Here is a 22,130-nt window from a genome sequence, read left to right on the forward strand (position 1 = left end):
TATCCTGTGTTTGTTTTTTCATGGGATTAAATGTCTGGATAGGACTATTTTCAGTGAATCCAACGTTTGGTTGGACGGACTGGATAGGATAAATGAACAAAAGACTATTTTACCCTTTTTCAATTGTTTACTATGTAATAGCAATATTAAACATATCTTTAATATTTTAATTATTTTTAGTAAACATTAAACATACTAATGGTTAAATTTTGTTTAAAGATATTTAAACATACTAATATTGATAAAAAAATTTGACTGGTATAGATTATTTTTATTTAAACAAATAAAAATTTATTGTTGAAATTAATCATACTAATGGTTAAATGTTTAAATTTTTATTTAAACAATTAACATTGAAATTATTTTGATGTACAGATTATGTTTAAACAATTAACAATTAAATAAATGTTGATGTATAGATTATGTTTAAACAATTAACAAATGTTGATGTAATTAACAATTAACAAATGTAGATGTAATCAAATGTTGACGTATTAAAACATAATTTAATAGATGTTAAATAAATATACATGTTGATGTACAGATGTTAAAATAATTTAATAAACATGTTGATGTACAAATGTTTAAATGTTTAAATAAAACATAATTTAAATAAATGAAATTATTTATTGTTGAAATTAAACATTTAATTGTTTAAATAAAACATCAATTAAAACATCTATTAAATTTAAACAATGAAATTAAATAAAACATAAACAAAATTTTAAAATAAAACATCAATAAAATATCTATAAAAAATTATTTTAAAAATTAAATAAATAAAACATTAATAAAAAGTTAAATAAAATTATTTTATTTTTAAATTGAGACATTTAAATTTTATTGAATTTTATTAAATATAATACATAATTAAATAGTAGAGGGTCAAAATGGTCATTTTCACATATAATCCAAACAGTGATTAGTCCCCCACTTTCTGTCCCACCCCCCAGGACAGGATAGTCCCCCATATGGGGGACATGGAGTCCGGCCGGACATGGAGTCCGCCGGACTAAAAAAAAATCAAACGACGGATAAGGTGCACTATTTGGATTACAATCCAAATAGTGGATAGTCCCCCTCCTAATCCCCCCAATCAAACATACACTTGGTGGTGCCAAAAAAAAATAAATAAAAAAATTAAAGTATGTCAATCTTTCTTCTTCCTTTTTTCAAGTATTACTTCTATTTCTCTATCTAAATTTTTTTTTTAAAAAGAAAAATTATTACTTCTATTCATTAATATAAAATTTTTTATCTTCCATACGAAAATACCTTACAAAGACCATATATATAAGTTGATTCATTGACTCAAATTGTCGAAATTACTTAATACCTAGCATAAATGGCCTCAATTTATAAGTTCCCTTAGGATTCCAAAAAGTTCATGACCTACCCTTTCAAAAAAAAAAATAATAATAATAGCACTAGTACAGTCGGCCAGCAGTGACCAAATTGGTGAAAGAGGGCAGAGAAGGTTAAAACTTGTGTTTAAAAATAAGTGAAACATATTTTTTCTCATTTTCAAAAAAATTATAATTTTAGAATCAATTTTAATTTTTTGAAATAAAATAATATACTAAACAAATTTTTATTTAGGCACTCGAGTCATATAATATACCAAACATATTTTTTCTTTTTTAAAATTAACTCACAATTTCATATTCAAATCATAACTCTAAAAAAATAATTATAATTTCAAAACTAAACCAAACAGTACCTATATTACCTTTACTAGGGGTGTGCATAATACCGCCGAAACCGCCGGAACCGCCAAAACCGCACCGAACCGCACCGTCAAGGCAAATTTGTTATTATTTGTCAATCGAACCGCCGGTTTTTGGTAAGAAAAATGACAAATTCTAGTGACACTTTTATCAATTCGCCGGTTTCTATTTTTCTTCCAAGCCGCACCGACCCGCACCGCTATTAAATCATGTTTTATAGGATTCTAAAAATTCTTTTTTACTTAAGTTTGCTTGTTGTTCTATACCTTAGAATATAGTATTACATTACTGCTCGAGGGGAATTTTATGTATTGTATTTGATCATTGTAGCTTTCACAGATGCTTGTAATGAACTGATGGCATAGTCGTTGATATTATCATGTTATTGCTACACTTGCTGCATCAGAAGAAAGCTTCGCAAGATACTTAACATCACAATATCTCTCGTCTTTTTTTTACTCTTTGATTTAAGTTTTATAATTTGAATTATATTTTTTATAAACCGCCAATCCGCCGAGCCGCCAAGGCAAATCCGCCATTATTTGCCAACTGAACCGCCGGTTTTTTATAAGAAAAATGACAAATTCTAGTGACACTTTTATCAATCCACCACCCGCCATACAATTTCTATTTTTCTCTCAAACCGCACCGACCCACCCCGCGCACACCCCTAACCTTTACATATTTATCTATTATGAAACTTGGAGATTGGAGGCAAGTGGGTTGAGAAAGTGAAGGGAATGAGTTATAATATCAAGATATTTTAAAAAATTAAACTTTTTCATTTTTGGTATTTTTTTATTTTTATTGAATATTTTTATATTTTAAACAATTTTTTTTTAATTTTTAGACACACCTAACATAAATATACTTAAAAAGTATAATATTTATGAAAAAAATTAAAAATTCACTCAATACCAAAATTATTTAAAAAAATAAAAATTCAGTATATTTTTCATATTTTATATATTTATTAATTTTTAAAAATATTTTACTATTTAGATACATCTAAATAAAATGTATTTAAAAAGATAAAAAAATTAATTAAAATTTTAAAAATATTCATTATAAATAAAAAATATAAAAATATAAAAAATTAAATTTTTTAAAAATTAAAACTAAGCACACTAAATAATAGAGACTCCCTATGCACAACCTATTTCCGTATATGGGGTGTAATTAATTAAGGGTGGTGACATTTGATTTGAGAGTTGAAACTTTGGTGGGTTTCCTAAACAAGGAGAGAGAAGAGTCCTTTTCTATGTGCCTGTTTAGGGAGTGGGTGGGATTTTTTTTAGTTAATATAGTTTAAAAAAATAATAATAAGTTTTTAATTTAATAAAAAAAATATTACATTTAATTCATAATTATTATATTTTTTATCTCACAAAAAGTCAAAAATTCTTTCCAAGCTAAGTTTTTTTAATTCCAAGTTAAAATAATCAAAAAAAATAAAAAATTAAAAAGTTAACCTACTTCTCAAACCAAACCTATAAGAAAAATGTTATAAATTTCAAATTTTTTATTAAATAAATAATTAAATATCTCACATAAATATAAATTCACAAAATTTAAAATCACATATTTAATAGAAATTTTTATATTCTTAATATCAGCCTTTTGATAATTGATAATACTACAAAAATAATGGATTTGCTCAAAGATGAAACTACACCACATATTCTGGTTAGTGACGACATCCTATTGCCACCCACCACATATCTATCTAACTTTATGTCTGTCTAGTACATCATATTGTGTGTGTGACCGCCCATTGGTATTGCCATTTCACTTCACGTGCCTCTTCTTATCTCCTTGGTCCCCTCCTAAGACAAGGACATGCCCTCTTTACATCACCATTTTTTTAAAAAAAGAATTACAAATTAGTCAACAATAAAAGAATATTTTTATTTTTATTTTTATAGCCCCGTTTAATGTAAGTCCTTATATTAGAAAAGATTTCATTTATAATGTAATTATTTTTTTCATTATCTCACTAGTTTGTAATATTTTTTTTTTTTACTCATAACATATTTACACAAACTAATAAATTTTATATTTTTTATTAATTAATGTGTTATGTATTAAAAAAAAATTAAGATTCTCAAAAAAAAACTCTTACAATTTGACTCATAATAATATAAGAGTCAACTTTTTATTTGAATTATTGTGGCTAAATAATAATTTCAAGTCACATACGCAATTTCATCGCCAAACAAGTTAGGGTGAAATTCAAACCGCCCAACTCCAAACGCCAAATTCGGTGTAAATTTAGATAAAAATTTAAAATTAAATTTAAATATCACACAATCCAAACAATTCAAAACCATAATTGCAATATATAAAAAATATTAAATACATATCAATTATTAGTCCTTTAATGATATGTATATATATATACCAATAATACTAACGATATATATATATATATATGCAATAAGACAACAATTCCTTGATTCTTATCCCTCCTTTTTGTCTCTCTCATCACATGAACGGATTGCTATAAATAATTTTACCAATAAAAATGTTAATAAGATCTAATTTCAACAAATTAATTATGACTTATTGGACCTAGCCCAATTTTAATTTATTATGCTCAGGTCAAGCATAAAAAAATAAGATCATGTTGCAAGTCAAAACTAAGGGGTTGTTTGGGTGTCTTAAATAAGTGTACTTTTTCTCTTTTTAGACTAAAAAATTGAGGAAGAAAATATGGATGTTTGGATTACCTTTTTGACTTTTTATAAAAAAATGTGTAATAAAAAATTGTAAAAATTGATTTGTAGGGAAAAATTAGGATTGGGAGTTATGCGACCGTAATTGTTGACTTTTGATAAATAGTGTTAACTTTTTGACTTTTTAATTTTTTTATAATATGCCAAACTTACCTAAGTAAGTTCAGACAATTCTTAGCGCAACTTAAATTAGACTACACAATAATTCATCCCGACCAAACCAACGCAACTTATCTAAATCCTTAAAATTAGCCAATTGGCGCTCCGAGAATACAACAAAAAATGAAGGGATAAAAATATACATCAACAAATACGGAGCCTAAGAAAACTAAAAAAATACTGGGTATTACTCTAAACCATATCTCAAGCACAAACATAAAGGCCGTTTGATTTAGTTTTATAATTATGATTTGAATGTGAAATTGTGATTTAAGTATAGAATTATGAGTTGAGTTTTGAAAAGAAAAAAATTATTTAGTTATGAGTTTTGAAAAGAGTTTTGAATTATATTTTAAGTTTTGAATTATATTTTAAAATTTTTTAGATTTATTTTGTTTAATATTAAAAAATGTTTAAGAAAATTTTATTTTATTTATTCTAAATATATAATTTTTATTTAAATATTTTCTTTTATTTTGTAAATTTTTTAATTTTAATATTTTAAACTCAAAACACAACTCTACATTCAAATCGTAACCAAACACAACTCAAAACTCAATTCAAAAACTATTTTCAAAACTCATAACCAAACATATAACCCAAACCTTCACACTACTTTCAAAACTCTACACTCAAATAATAACCAAAAATAAATAAAAAATATTTAAAAATATGTTTATAAAATAAAATAAAAATTAATATCTAAAATAAAAAAATACAACACACAAATGTATGAAATATAGTACACATTAAAATAAATAAATAAATATTTAAAATATAAAATATTTACCCTAAAAAAATAAAATTAAGAACATTTTTCAATATTTTTAAAAAATAAATCTTCAATACTTCAAAATACAACTCAAAACTCCAAATATAATTCAAAACTCTTTTAACTCATAACCAATCAAATTTTCTCTTTTCAAAACTCAACTCAAAACTCATAATTCAAAACATGACTTCATACTCAAATTATGATTCTAAAAATAATTTTAAAAGGCAATAAAAAAACATTTAAATTTTTTCATTTATTTAAATAGAGTTTTGGGAAGTGTTTGATTTTGAATTTTAAAAATAATTTTTGAATTAAATTTTAAATAGTTTTGAGTTATATGTTTAATTATGAGTTTTGAAAAGAATTTTAAATTTTTTTTATTAGAATCATAATTTCAAAAAAGAACTAAACACAGCCAAAATATATATTAAGCTTATTCGTCATTACAAAATGAGATATTTATTATTAAAAAAAAAAAAATCAAGCGTTTGTATCCCAATTAGTCTATAAGATATTATTAGATTCCAATAAGTCTTATTGTTTGAACATTTGATCTACCAAATCTTAATTTTCATATTTAAGATTTTATAGACATTTCTTTCTTTACAAATATTTTTTGAACGGTTAACAATTTAATGATGTGAACATTCATGTTTTACAATGTGAATATTCACATTGACGTGTGAATGTTCACATTGATGGAGTGAACATTCACATCGACAGAATGAACATTTATATTGACGATGTAAATATTCACATCACGAGACATTCGCACTATAAATGTGAATATAATTAAGAATATTTTGATAACTATGTCACTCATAAAATTTATTAGAATATAAAAAAATAATGTGAACTAAATAGAAAATAAGTGAAAAAAAAAATTATGAAAAAATAGCACTTCCGAAATACTGAAGATACCACCTTGTGGGCAACCCCTAAAATATTTAAAATTCAGGCATTTTTTATTTTATGTGTATAGCAGGAAATGCCAACTTACCTTCCTCACGCCACCGATAAATCAGACAATGTGACTACACGGATGGTCCACCCATGCCAAATTGCCTATCAACTTGACAATAAAACCAAAATTAAGAACTAAAAAGGCTGCCGTTGACATCAGTGAGAAGAAATTGTTCAAGCAAAGGTTTCAACATGTTCAGTAGCCAAAAACAAGATTCAAGGATAAAACAGAAGGAAATAAGGAAATAAAGCCAAGTAAAAAGCCATTCAACAATAATTCAAAGCACTAATTTTGGTGTTTTAATGGAGCACCAATGACATTGGCAAGAAGAAGAAAAAAAAAACAAACAAACAAATCAAGACCAAAACATCATATCACAATGGGTGAAACCCACTACCAGCTTATTAGAATTGGCTTTGGTGCTCAAGAATTAGAGCTCCAACGTATTTTTCAAATCCATTAGAACATTTCTAGGCTCATAAATTTAAGTTCACCCTTCATCTAAAGATACAACTAAACATGCCAAAGATGTCTTATTATTGCATAAAAACTCTGCGGTCAATTACACAACATTCACTCTACCAAACTTAACTGACAAAATGGAACTGAACTCCCTCAATTCAACATTTACTATATAAGAAGGAGAAGCCCATAGGCAAGAAGGCAAGAAACCAGCAGAAACATGATAAAAAAGTACCACAAAAATCAAGCAAAGCAAAGCAAAGCAAAGCAAACCAAGACCACAAATATATTTGGAAAATCAACGACAATAACCCAGAAAATACCAAAGCCTTTTCCTATAAGTTGAAAGCTCACAAGTAAAATACATACAGTAAATTTGGTAGATAATGGGTTCTAGTTCAACAAACATATTAGAAATTAGCTGAAAATGATAACACACAATCACTATTCCAAATCCATCCAAACTCCAGTCTATTTTTTTTAATTGTGGCAGATGAACCCACTGTTAACCCACAAACGTAAATATCAGGCAAAGAAATTTCCCTCCTTCACTGCACTGGAGTCAACAGATTCAACCACAATCAAATCTCACCTGTTAAAACATAGTTGCAATCAGAACCATGATTGAAGTATTTGATAATAACAAAACGGAAAAAATGAATGATAACACAAATTTGGCCACCAAGGAATCAAATGCCTAAAAGGAAAAATTAGAAATGTGGTGCAAAATTATGGGACCTGGACACACTCTTACTCCGGCTCCGGCTAGAACTGTGCTTTTTTGGGCTTTCACTCATGCGTTTCTGCCGCTGAAGATAATCAAATTCAAAATAAAAGGCAATACAAAGAAAACAATGGCAGGTTAATGTAAATCAAGATTGCTGTAACTATAAATAGTCTATTTACCCATGGAAGACATCAGGGTGTTCAACAGGTAAACCCTCTTTAAGATACTAGGTTACACGGACTCGGGTACGGGTATCGGGTGCGGGTGCGTATCTAGGGGTCAGACACTTCAAAATTAAAAATTAAGGGTACGTGGATATGTATCCAAATTTGGATACGGGTACGGGGATACGTTAAATAATTTTTTTTTTAAAATATATATTTATTATATGAAGATGAGTTATATTATATAAATAACAAATAAAAATCTATGGAGATGAGTTATATTATATATATATATATATTTTTATTTTAATATACATTAATTATTTAATTTATTTATTATATTTTTTAAACAATGTGTTCTAATTAATTTTTTTATTTTATTTTACATACATGTGTTTTTTTTATTTATTAATATATACAAGTATATATTATCTTATAAATATATTATATAACAATTATTATTTAATATATAATAATAATAGTTATTATTATAGTTATTAACTATTATTATTATTATTATTATAGTTATTATAATAAATATATTATCTAATAAATATATTATATGTTATATAATAATTAGTATATGATATATAATAATAATATTTATTATTATAGTTATAATAATATTTATTATTATAGTTATTAACTATTAATAGTTTATTATTTATTATTATAGTTATAATAATAGATAGATTAGACAGAGTCAGGGAGAAGGAAGAAGAAAAGGGGAAAAGGGAGAAGGAAGACAGAGCCAGGGAAAACGACACAGAGAGGGAGAGGGAGAAAAAGGGAAGCGATCGCGATCGCGATCGCTAGGGAGAGAGAGAAGGCGAGAGAGAGAGACCGGATGGAGCTTCGATCGACTGATGGAGCTTCGATCTTCAACTGGATCGACCGGATAGAGCTTCGACTGGAGGTCTTCGAGCTTCAACCAGGTTCTTGCTCTCTCCTCCTTCATTTCTTTTGCTGTCTGTGTCTGTGAAGAGCCGTGTCCGAATGAGAACAAGCGAATCCGACACAGATCTCACACCCGCACCCGTGTCGTGTCGTGTCGACACGGGTACTTCGCCCCAAAGTGGCGAGTCCATGTAACACAGTTAAGATATTCAAACTTATTGATTAGCTTATGAGGGTTCAACCAGATTAAATTGCCCCAAAACTTCAAGTTCATAGGCAAGAAGAATATAGAGTCAACAGAACCAGTATCTAGGTTTCAAAACATTGCTAAAAAGAATGTGAGGTTTCACTTACAGATGGTACGGGAGATCTGGATCTTGATGGAGATCTGCAAAAGTTCCAGAAACAACCCAAATTTAATATCCACAAGTCCCTTGTAACAACTGTGCTCCAAGAGCCTTGATGCCTCTTCCACGTCATATTTACCATAATCAAAACAGATAAAAAAGGAAAGCCACAAGTATTTAGCAGCCCAACAGAGAAATATATGGCACCCTCTAAATAAAAGACCTACTAAAGTTAAAATGCAAACCTTAATGAAAGCATTACAATGCTTGTTTAAGACACCAGTGGACAGGATGCCCAAAAGATCAACAAAGAATCCAGATACTGTGTTCTATTAGCTTGGCAATGTTGAAAAAGCAATGATAGTATAATTGTTTCTACCGCAAGATGGTGGTTCCCAAATTCCAATAGCAATTAGTTCATAGTCCAGCTTTACCATCACAACCCATGAACTTCATTGTTCCCAATCTAGCACCCATGGACATTTGAGATGCTTAATGTATTAGAAGACATACCACAAAGGTTTCTAAAGCTGCCCATCTAAAAAACAGCATACCTTCACAACCACAACAGTTGCAGGCACTTGAACCACATCCCACCAAGATCCTACTATCCAATCCCCAGATAGCCGCATACATCCATATCTAAAAAACAAACAAGGTAATTTCATATATATAAAAAGGACAAAATGGGATTGATGATTGTTTGACAATCTGGTATGTTTTCTCAATACCACTTCCTCTAAACCAATAATGAAGTCAAGAAAGCATGGCAAACATGGGACAAAACAAGCAGAGTGCCCTGAAGCCAATGTGCTAGTAAAGTGCAAGAATACTGGAAAATCTCCTCGCCACTTGCCCATTTAATTGAGCCTAAAATAAAACTTGGAATTAAAACCTATAAATCAAAATGATACATCATACATATCAGTACTAGAAGCAAGAGTTTGTAGGTAGATCCCTTCATTCTTTTTTCTTAGTTAAGTATGCAGGAGATATTTCTCCACTCATATGACACCAAAATATATTTGGCAACGATGTAGTCAAAATTAGAAAATAAAAAAAAATAAAAAGATTCAACTTGAGAGATGAGCCAAAGACTTGTTATTTAGGCAGGACCATTCCAAGATAAGTTCAAATAGTGCACAATAGTCTAAGAAAACCCACAAAGGTTCTTCAGAATGCAGATAAACGAATGATAACCTCATGAAAACTTGTCACAAAATAGATATCCATAACTAAAGCCAAGCCAACTTTAAATATGATCCAGCTAAAAAAGCTGCTTTTTGGCAAAATATAAGTATAAAGCCAAACTGCTAAAATGCATGTTTGTTGAATGGCCAAAAAGCAACTCAGTTTTTCCACGCACAAAAACAACTTTTTACAATACCAAACAACCTCTAATCTATATAGGAGAATTCCTCCCAAAGTGAAGTTGTGTAGATTACTTAAATTACAAGAGTACTCATATAAAAATAATTTTTTTTAACAATTTAAATAATTTTGTTCCCTTGACTATAGGACAAACATCGAAATCTAAAACTATTTTACAATCACGCACCTTTCCTGGTAACTTCCCTCAACCACTTGACAACTGATAATCCATGTTTGCAAAGGCAGATACTCTTTTTCCTCCTAAGGTCTGCAGTAACGATTCTGCAAGTTGTTTTGGTTGATATAACGTTGGCCAGTCTTCCTGCTACTTAAGTTCATTCACGACGTTTTTCTAGGGATTTTAACACTTATGTTTCTTGCTTTGTGTGAAAGCCTACAAAAAGGTTTATCAAACAGTTCTGAAAGTCAGTTCAAAGTAGCTTTGCTTCTTTCTCTCTGAGGGAAGGGAGAGCATTAAAAGCACAAATCCCAGTCTCTTGAGACTGGGGGCACAGAGAATGTTACAGTATCAGGACTCATTAGGCATTGCCCATTGTTGATGAGAGGCTGATTCCAACATCAATTTTGCTTCCTGCTCGGTGGCCTCATCCCCAAACCAACGAAAAATTCATATACCTTCCCCCACAACAAATACATACATATATCCATTCATGTGTATATATTCATATTTTGTGGGATAGTGAATTAAATTTAAGCCCTTGACTATGCATTGTATGTGAAGTCCGTATGTTAATCACATTTTCATTGCTTCACTTCACCTAATCTTGATCAATTTTTGAATCAATCGTTCCGGACAATGAGCCCAAATGTTGCAGGACAGAAGGCCACATTGTGCAATCTATCATTGAAAGCAAAGGCTGCTGCCAGTAATTCGTTTAACGTGTACTCACACAGTGAGTGCCTCCCACGTAGTAGTAGTAGTAGATTGAATCCAGTTCAAGCAAAAAAGTTGGATTCACAAATGTGACTTGGATGCGGCTACAACCCAAAATGAAACTTGATGACAAAGGTAGATAAAGTGACAATGCACCATGCATAACTGATAAAGAGTATGGTCATACATAACTAACGAGTTCAAGTTATAAATCAATCCATTGTAAGGTTTTCTACAACGGAAAACAATTGATACAGTATTACTGAAAATGTGTACAAAACAATTCCAACACATGATGTGAATATGACAAATATGAAACAGCAAGAATAAAAATTCAAGTAATTGAATTCATCATGCAGAACATATAGATCATTGGATTGCAATTTCTGACATATACAGCCAAGGATCAGTGACTAAATACAAATCGAAACCAGACCTATTTTCAATACTTGTCATGATGCAGAACATGGCAAAATATGCAAATGGACTACCTTAAAAAAATAACACATGAAACATATCAACAAACCCAAGTAGACAATTTAAAACTGTGAGTAAAAGAATTCTATGTGAAATAAACCAGTGTCAACACACAATTTCTGTTCCATTTCATTCACACAGAAAAACCACATCGCCAATAGGATCATTCATTATTTCAACATGCACAATTTTCTTCCTAATATTCTTAAATCAACTCCACTTTTTATTCCCCTTTTATCTTCCCGTTGATTTAGAAATCAATAACTTTACAATGTGGACCAACCATCAGACACCATTTAAAAAAAAACAAAGTAGGCTTTATTTCCACAAGTCACAGAAAGTACTGAAATGAATATGAATGGGATAGAAAATAACATTAGTTCACTAGTGGTCATCCAAGGGAAACAGTATGAAACCATGGAATAATGATGAATATCTCTATGATCAAGCTCAAATTATAACAATAAAGGTATACCTTGACAGAGAACGTGGCTTTGATCCAGAACGAGAACGAGAAGCAGACCTTGACCGAGATTTAGCAAGTGATCGATGCGCAGATTTGGCTTTCGGAGACTTGCTGAATGACAATTCAACAAAATTAGAAGGGAAAAAAAAAACACAAAATGGCAAAATATATATCCAAAAATTACATGATCCAACCTCCTGCTCCTGCTCCGACTCAAACTCCGGCTACGACTGTAGCTCCTGCCTCTCGAGTGAGAGCGACTACGACTGCGGCTTCTGGAATAGCTCCGGCTCCGACTTTGGCTTTGGCTTCGGCTTCGGCTTCGGCTTGATTTATACTCCCTTACCTGTAGGTAAATTGGAATGCTAAACAGAATGCATATGGGGTATTAGCATTAAAATATTGAAGTAACAAGCTAAAGTCATACACGAACTATTGCTCGAGTAAAAGCATTCCGAAACTCAGAGTCATCAAGCTTCCTAATCTGCAGATAGGAAACCAACAGGCTGCTTAGGCATATAAAGCAACTAATATGCGCTTTTCATAAATAATAATAATCAAATAAATAAATAAATAAAAAAACTCATAAAAATTTATGGCATCCACTTGAACAAGTACAGAAACAAAATTACAATGAAATGGTGACTTACTGCATATTTCATGTCATCATAGTTTGTGTAATCCACAATCCCTGTTGTACCTGCAAGACAACCATAATAGATAATATTAGGATGCAGTTACAAAGATAAAACGAGACATACCAATTCTATAATTCTCTGAAGACAATGCAACAATTTGCAGAATAAACCATCAGGATAGCACAAACGGATTAGGTAGAAGTTCAAACTCAAATCATAAGATAGAGCATTGTACATAGAATCAACCAAAAGTGTAGCTTAAATAAATTGTAGGAAGAAACAGAATCCCAAGATAACAAAATAATATAGACAGTGTAATAATTCAGAATATGTTTAATTCATCTGAAAATCTAATTGTCTGATCTGCTTCAACCGCATATGGAGAAATCAATATATGTCCACACCATCCACGTGTCTTTTGCATTGCTAACAAGTTCACTTCGCACAATTAAAAATTTAAGCATTCATAGCTATCACTGTAATTCGAAACCCTAGGATGAATAATCTAAAATGCATGTTGAGTTGAGCAAGAGTAGTATGACTAGGAAGGGACTGAAGGGGCTCAAACCTGCAGCAGACCTTGACAGGGCGGTGCTCTAACCAATTGAACTACAATCCCAGGAAAACAAGGGATATAACAGAAAATTGGATTGTTTTTTTATTCCTCCGTATCAGGTATTTCTGAAGGACAAGGGGTAATACCATCTCATGCAGATTGGCAAATTACTAGGCCGAGTTGGATTTGAACTAGCATAGACAACAAAACTTCATAAGAAAATATCCCGAGTCAAATCTCTGGATCTAACTTGTACTTACAATTATTGCTTGAAATGGAGATAAACAGATTAATAAAGTTCATTGCTGATCTGCAAGACACTTAAATATCTCACACATCTGCCATGTCCAGCCATAAATAGATGCATTGATTGTGGATGACACCAAGAAGTCATGAGGTCTGTGACTTTTTTCTAAACTATCATTAAGCATTCATCGCTGGTTTAATCTATAGATAAAACATTTATGTTTTCATATGACGAACTATTCCATAGAAAGATCAGAAGCACACTACTGATCACTACTGTTATAGGAAATTACCTGGGCACCAGGTAGGTCGCATAGAGAAACCATAGCACACGACCTATGCATTTCAGCCAGGCTCAGCAAGCAAAGACCAATCCCAAAACATATCCCTATACCGTTATTTAAAACCATGGATGGGACCCATGGGAGGGAAGGTCTCTTATTTGTCAAAATAACACCTCATGATAAACCACAATAATTATTACGGGCATATCCGAAACAGGTTAAAGTCGAATTCAACCTGCCCCCATCGTGAAATGACTATCTCAAGCCAAATTAAGTTGTGCATGAACTCTATTCCATTACAAGAACAACAAGCAAGACACAATAATTAATTCAACCCATACCTTTCCGTGCACTATGTTGCATTAATTCACACACCTAGATATATACAAAAAATAAAAATAAAGTGTATGAACTGACAGACACATTAACCCAGGAAGAAAGTTCAGATATGATAAGAAGCTGGTTAAATATGTACGAGGCCCACATCCATGCCAGCAATGTGATCAACACAATCAGTTGAATCCAACCACTTCCCAACTGGCTTGTCAATAGATTAAAAATAATAATAATGACACCAATATCAAGTCAAACCTTAGAAACCTACACATAAATGACACTTCCTACATAATACATAAAATGGTTGACATTCATTCCATAAAGTTGAAAATGACAATCTATCAAGCACAGACACTTCAAAATAGGCGTCATAGCGGTATCGGACACAGGGACACACCGGGGACCCGCATTTGGCGTGTCCCATTATTTTATTTTTTTATTTTTTTATTTTTTTTTATATTAAAGGGGGCACGCCAAGGACACAGTAGAGCCACGTTGGGGACACACGGACATGCCAAATGGAGTGTCCCTTTATTTATTCATTTATTTTTACAGAGGACACGGCAGGGACACGCGTGTTCAAATATGAATAATCTATTAATTTGTTTAAATGTAATGGTTTATATATATATTGAATTAATGTTAAATTTTATTAATTTTGATTATTTGGTAACATAATATTAATCTACATAGCAAATATATATAATAAAAATAATAATAATTTGCCGTGTCCCCCGCCGTGTCAGTATCCCCATTTTTTTGAAATCACCATGTTAGTGTCAGTGTCAATATAGATGACAACCATAACAAATGCTACTCCAAATCCTTCCAAAAAATATTCTAAATCTAAGGACAAGTTAAGGGTTAAAGCATATCAAAATCATGGCAATTTCTAATTCCTTTGTTGACCCACCTGTAGTGATCATTAAACATCAGTTGTACAGATTACATTCTTCACTAGCTCTTAGCCCCAGTATATTGTTATTAAACTAAAAGTCATAACTCATAAGCCTAGCTTTTTATATTCCAAAGTTCAAGACCCAATCAATTAGAATCCCTCAACTTTGCATTTTCTTTTACTCATCACAATTTGGCTACCAGCAGCATGTTTCAAAACACGCATAAGAGCATTTAAACCATGGAAATCAGAAAGATAAATCATATAATTTACTTAGGCCATGATAGGGAACCCTGTACATAAGAACAAAGAAAAAGAAAACACATTTAAAGTTACATGAAGCTTGAGAATGATCTTTAACCAACAAAATCCAACTACTTCAATGACCTACAATTACTTTCATAGATTAATTACCAGGCTACTTTAAATTTTCATCATGACAACTCCTCAACAAATAATCCAACAAGTACATCACAATGGTAGAGCACATAACATCTTGCTAACATATGAATATGAATACATATCATAAACAGGGAATTCTACAATTTAATTTGTTTGTCATCATACCACTTCCATCACGAAAAACTTGGGAGAAGCACACATCCCCTGCTCGACGCATGTGATCCTGAATGAAAATGTGTGATATAGAAATTTAGTAAATTGGACATAGCATATATAGACTCTCCAAGGAAGGGTAAGAACCGAATGAGTGATTTTGTGAATGTATGCTCACGTAAGACCAGTTAAAGCTCCAGCTCACCTTAAGGTCTTGCCAAGAAGCAGAGCTAGGCAATCCGGAGACTAACACTGCACAATGAGATAAATGAGAATCAATTCGCAGATAGAACAGGTGATGCCTGACAAAATCACATGCATATATCAAATGAAATACAAACCACGATATTCAGAGCGCCTGGACACTCCACCACGGGGACCACGCCCACTGCTGTAACTACTGTAACGATCGATTGATGCTGAATTTCCTCGACCTCCATGTGCAAGCTCCACCTTTACAAACATCAAGAAAGCATATAGTGTCACAACTACTAACAAGTAGTTGGATGCAACATAGAAATGCCTCATGTGTGACCAACCCGTAGCCGGTGCCCATCAAAATCATAACCATCGCGACCTCTAATAGCATCTTCAGCATCACGAGCCTCTGCAAACTGCAAGAAACATTTTGGAAAATACTGTAGGGTAGAGAATAAAATAACTAATAAAAAGAACAAAACAGCCGTAAACTCACCTCAACAAAAGCATAACCAGGGGGTCTTGGTGGGATTTTCAAATCAATATGGGCTACCGGTCCATACTGCAACATTAACCCAGTTAAATATACGTAAGGCCCACCATTTCACATAAAAGCAAGATACAAAAGTCAGTTCAACTCATCTGGCACCCTTAAACATCTTTCTCAATGTTAATTTCATATGTGAAACTTGACTCATGAATACACTTGTTTATATGCATAGATAGGTTGCAAATTCTGCAACACTGTTGGAGACACGCATATTACTGCATTTATATAATGCATGTAATTATATCAACAACCCAAAAAAAAAAAAACATTTCATATTGACTTGAATATAAACAAAAAAGAGATATACTTTGTAAAAGAGATCTTCTACTTCCCGCTCACGAATGTCACCGGGAAGATTGCCAACATAGAGTGTTCTACTTGAGCGACTCATTGTTCCTGAAAAAACCAATATTAACAATGACAAGAATCAGAAGAAAATCACAACATAACCTAACCACAAACAAATAAAGAGAACAAAATGGTTATACCCAATTAACAAAATCACAAACAAGACAAAATTCAAGGGATAATTAAAAAAGAAAGAAACAAAATAACACTGAAACCTTAATACAAAACCCTAATCTTGAAATGGCTATCACGATTATCCACATATAAGTGAAAATTGTTGAAAAAAACATTCAAATGACCCTCCACCTTGAGACCTTCGTTATATATACACAGACGACACTGATATCAGTGATGGCATGAACAAAGAATACGAGGTTTTTAACAGTGATAGCTACAAGACATTACCTTGGAAAGATTGAAGATCGCGCTGACACAGTGTTAGAGAATTTCCCAACATTTATTTATTAGGGTTTTCAGAATTAGGGAGGGCAGCGTTTGGTTGGTAAATATTTTAGGGTGGGGATAGGGTGTTGTGTGTCGTATGCTATTATGTTGTACCGTGTACGTTTGAGTGGAAATCTAGTGGTTGAAATTGCATCTTGAGCCAATCTGAGTTGGCCTGTACCGGAAGTTACGTCAGCGTACAGTGACCCATGGAAAATGAGTGAGAGTACTAATTAGTGCTTAGAGTGATGATTGAAACCCCCTCCAATCACCACTCCACCATCTCCACAGACACGTGGCAGGTGATAATTGGAGGAGAAGGAATAACAAAAAAAAAAAAAGTAGCCAATCAGGTGAAGAAGGGGTCAAGGGGTAGGAAAAAAAGGGAGTCAAAGTCATTATTGTTAGTGCTATCACTAATGATGTGACAGTGGGTTCCACCATGAATAATTTGATGTTTTGGCCTTGGTGTTATATTTTTTTTCTTTTTTTATTGAGTGTCATGTCATTAATGATCTTTTTAGAACTTCAAAATTAGTGGTCTCTATCATTGTTGGTTGATCCACGCTACGTGGTCCCTCTCATTTGTACTGGAGTTCGTATTTTTTATTATTTTTTTACAATGTTATTTTAAGGGTAAATTATACTTCTATTACAGTTTCCTTACCTTTTAGAAATTACATCTCTTCTTTTTTAAGGTTTAAATTTTCGTTATAGATTCGCTCCTCAGTCCTTTTAATTTTTTTAAATATCAATTTTACCCTCATTGGGTAAATTACATTGACACCCCTCACATTTTAAAAATTACAATCCCCTCCCTAAAGTTTAAAGTAGCATTACCAATTACCCCCTCATTTAGTATTAGTTGGAAAAAAATTCATTGAAAAAAAAATTGTTAGTAAAATTTTTAAATTTTTGTTTAAAAACCAATGTGAACTCATTTTTTGAATTTATGTTTTCTCCTCAAATTTACAAATTGAGACAACCATTTATAAACAAAAAAAATTATTAAACAAGTTTTTATGACAGTTTTTAAAATTTTTGTAAATATAGATTGAAAAATAAAAATGAAATGGTTACCAAATAGGTGTCAAATAGTAAAAATGTCATAAAATTAACAAATAATTAAATAAGTTACCAACGTAAGAAATGACTTATCAAAAGATTCTTAGGCTATGTATGGTTTGATTTTTAGAACAAAAATTTAAAAATTAAAAATTAATTTGGTTAAGAAATAAAAAATAAAAATATATATTTTTTAAACAAAATTTTTTTAATTTTTTTTTTATTTCTTAACAAAATTAATTTTTAATTTTTAAAAGAAATTTCTAAAAATCAAACTATACATAACCTAAGAATCTTTTGATAAGTCATTTCTTATGTTGGTAACTTATTTAATTATTTGTTAATTTTACGACATTTTTACCAACTGAAGCATGTTTGGTAACCATTTCGTTTTCAGTTTTCAATTTATATTTACAAAAATTTTAAAAACTGTCATAAAAACTTGTTTGATAATTTTTTTTGTTTATAAATAATTGTCTTAGTTTGTAAATTTGAGGAAAAAACGTAAATTCAAAAAATGAGTTTACGTTGGTTTTTTAACAAAAATTAAAAAGTTTGACTAACAATTTTTTTTTTCAATTAATTTTTTTCTAATGAATTTTTTTTTTCAATGAATTTTTTTTCCAACTAATACTAACCAAGGGGGCGATTGGTAATATTACTTTAAACCTTAGGGAGGGGATTGTAATTTCTAAAATGTGAGGGGTGTCAATGTAATTTACCCAATGAGAGTAAAATTGGTATTTAAAAAAATTAAAAGGGCTGAGGGAGGAATCTGTAATGAAACTTTAAACCTTAGGAAGGAGATGTAATTTTCAAAAGGTGAGGGGGAACTGTAATAAACATAAATCTCAAGGGGTGTCAGTGTAATTTACCCTTATTTTAATATTTGTGATTTGATCTCTCTCTCTCTGTGGAGGAAAATCAATAATGTGGGTTTTTGTGAAATTGTTATTTTAGTAAGCTATTTTAGTTTTTGGTTATTTTAGGAGGTTAAAATTTTTGTGTTTTAAAAGATAATTAGATTTTTTTGTAATTAAATGTGATTTTTGTGAAAGAAAAAGTAAAATGATTATGGATTTGATGTAACATTTTGTCTTATTAACTATTTTAACATATTTTGTCTTTTAGTATTATTTTAGCCAAAAAAAAAACTAAAAAAAGCTCTTCCCCAACACCCCCAATATAAGAACATTTTTAGCCGTGTATTTTTTTTATTATTGTTATTAAAGGCTATTTTAAAAAGATAGTTAAAAGTCATTTTTTAACTTTTAACCTACTTTAGATTATATTATCTCTCTATTTTTTTACACGTTTTTTAAAAAAAAAGTCAAAAAAAATAACTTTTAACCATTTTTCCAAAACAACCCTAAATTTAAGTAAAAATTATATTTGATATCAAGTGTTCTAACGGAATATTTTGAACTTTCATCAAAACACTGGACGACCGGATGGATGTCCAGCCGGTCAATCGGACAGTGTAATTTTTTTCATAAATTTTTACAAAGAGCCAGTCATCCGGGGACATCTAGGAGACATTCGATGATGAAAATACAACAGTTATGAACAGTGAATTGATGAAAGTTCTCAATCATCCTCAATTTAATAAAACATTTATTATATTCTCAATTTAATACTCATATGATGAAACTATTAGAGTAGAAGAAAAAAAAAATTTATTAAATTTGAATTTAATAAAAAAATTAATGATACGTTGAAAATGTCTAATTTCTCTCCCCACTATCAAAGGTGGCAAATGAAAGAATTTTGTTTCTATTTAATAAATGGATTTAAACAGGCTAGATTGAATTGAATAAATAAATCTAACCAATTTTTTTTTAAGACTAGAATAAATTTAATTATTATTGCTTCTTTATTTGTTTTAAGATATTAATCTCTCCCGCTGTGAACCTCCTCGTAAGAGCTCGACTGCACCCCCATTCAGGAAGGGCTTTTCCATTTTTTATTTTTTTCAAAAAAATAGTTTTTTATTTAAAAAAATTTAAAATTGATGGTAGAAATGCTACATATTTAGATGGGGTTAAATAGATATTCATGTCCAATCAATGTAAACTTAATTTTAATCAGGTTGACAATGAGTACTTTATTTAAACCAATTTATTAATTTGGGATGGTAATATAGGTTTTAAATGAATATAATCGTTTGGAAATAGGTTTTTTTAATAATTTTTTGGTTTTTTGACTAAAATATGAGGTAAAAAAAACTAGTATGTTTGATATGAATTTTTAATTTTTTACGGAAAGATATACAAAAAGTAAAAAGAAAATGGAATCTTTAACTTTTTAGTATATGTTGTTGGTTTTTTAGTTTTTTTAACTTTTTTGGTTAAAAAAATCACTTGCCAAACCAGGCCTGAGTGGGTTTATAAGTTTATGAGATTATAAATTTTAGTAAGACTGTATTTTGTTCATGAATTTGAAAAAGGATTTAGAAAGAGAACAAGTGTGTAAAATGCAATTATATTTCACATCTAGATTTTTTCTTTTTATTTTCTAAATTCTTTTTCAAATTCATAAACCAAACATAGCGTCATGAACCAAACATAACATCAAGGATGTGATGGACAACTAATTTGGCACAACAGCAACACTTCTTAGAGCAAATGAAGTAAATCAAAGCCTTACCATCAACAACACATAAGTGGTGTCCATATGCAAAGAAATGCCATCTTGCACTATCCAAACAAATCCCATTTGGGAGAGACAAAAACAGTGTAATGTAAAACGCCGTGCCAGAACACACAACAAATACAATTGGATTATAAATTTATTATACAAAACAGCGTGTCTCAGTTGACGCTGTTCCTCCTTGCAAATTTGATTCCTACGTTGGAACTGCAAAATGAAAATTCACACAGGCCTATCAAGAATCAATAAAAATGTGATTACTGGCAGCGACAAAGACTTCATTAACTTGAGTACATCTCACATCATTATCAAATTATGTTTTCCAGCTCACGTACACACTTTTGGAATTCTTTTATTATATTCTCAAATCCCGATTAAAATTTTAAATTTTCCATTTTGATCTTGAGAAGTAATAGCAATAACAATCCTAATTAGAGGTCTTGCCGTACAGCTCTAATGAGCTGTCCGGGAATAAAAAATAAAAAAATAAAAAAAACAGTGAAGTAAAAGATAAAAATAGGAGAAGAAAAATACAAATTAGAGGTGCATTAGAGGTGTTTTTTTAGAGGTCCAAATCATTTTTCATAGCAATAATAAAGCATGAAAACACCAAGTTGGAAAATTCTCAATGCATCATATATGTTCACTGGTTTTGTACCTTGGCCAAACCTGATATACACTAAAAGCAATGCATCTAAAGGACCACGAGACCTCAAAAACCAACCTATTACAGAACATTGTTCAAATTTTTTGGAAAATTTAAAGTCCAATTTACACCACCTCTGTTCTCCAAAAAGTACCCCTGTTCCCGTTGGCAGAGTGAGGGGGAATGAGCAGGGGCATTTAGAGCTATTCTGAGATGTTTAAGGTCATCAATGTTTCATATGGCATTTATGTTGTGTTTGGTTGAGGGATTTGGAAAGAAACAGAAAAAATGTATGTGAAACTAGATGAAATTTAGGCATTTTTTATTCACATTTCACATATTTTTTCCATTTTTCTTTCTAAATCCCTCCTTAAATCTCCTAACCAAACACAGCATTAGTGTTATTCTGAGATTCTTACCCCACTACGCCAAAATTGGGCTTTAGCGGCGGTTTTTTACCGCCGTTAAAGGCTGTAAAACCGCCGTTAAAGCCTTTAACGGCGGTATTAACGGCGGTTTTGTTACCGCCGTTTATGCGCGTGTCGGAAAAA

General features: G+C 30.8%; 1 protein-coding gene across 13 annotated transcripts; it reads right to left on the reverse strand.

Annotated features, from left to right (window-relative positions):
- Positions 1 to 7,142: 7,142 nt before the first annotated feature.
- On the reverse strand, positions 7,143 to 17,325 carry LOC114286565 (serine/arginine-rich splicing factor SR30). Of its 13 annotated transcripts, none has more exons than XM_082897584.1 (14): positions 17,181 to 17,325; positions 16,735 to 16,823; positions 16,374 to 16,439; positions 16,219 to 16,293; positions 16,021 to 16,132; positions 15,885 to 15,931; positions 15,692 to 15,749; positions 12,817 to 12,866; positions 12,594 to 12,650; positions 12,361 to 12,512; positions 12,176 to 12,277; positions 8,965 to 8,998; positions 7,577 to 7,631; positions 7,143 to 7,414 (listed from the first exon to the last, which is right to left on the reverse strand). In XM_082897584.1, exons 1-14 carry the CDS (start codon positions 17,230 to 17,232, stop codon positions 7,404 to 7,406), a joined length of 960 nt encoding a protein of 319 aa, XP_082753710.1. In that variant the 5' UTR covers positions 17,233 to 17,325; the 3' UTR covers positions 7,143 to 7,403. The 13 variants fall into 13 exon arrangements, 12 of the variants coding, with proteins under 12 accessions (XP_082753710.1, XP_082753709.1, XP_082753720.1 ...); XM_082897583.1 differs by having other exon boundaries at positions 7,561 to 7,631; XM_082897594.1 differs by having other exon boundaries at positions 16,374 to 16,642; positions 17,181 to 17,252.
- Between the last annotated feature and the right edge of the window lie 4,805 nt (positions 17,326 to 22,130).

This window comes from Camellia sinensis, chromosome 12, assembly GCF_055761805.1.
Source record: "Camellia sinensis isolate YWXY chromosome 12, ASM5576180v1, whole genome shotgun sequence".
In the NCBI taxonomy this organism is placed as follows: domain Eukaryota; kingdom Viridiplantae; phylum Streptophyta; class Magnoliopsida; order Ericales; family Theaceae; genus Camellia; species Camellia sinensis.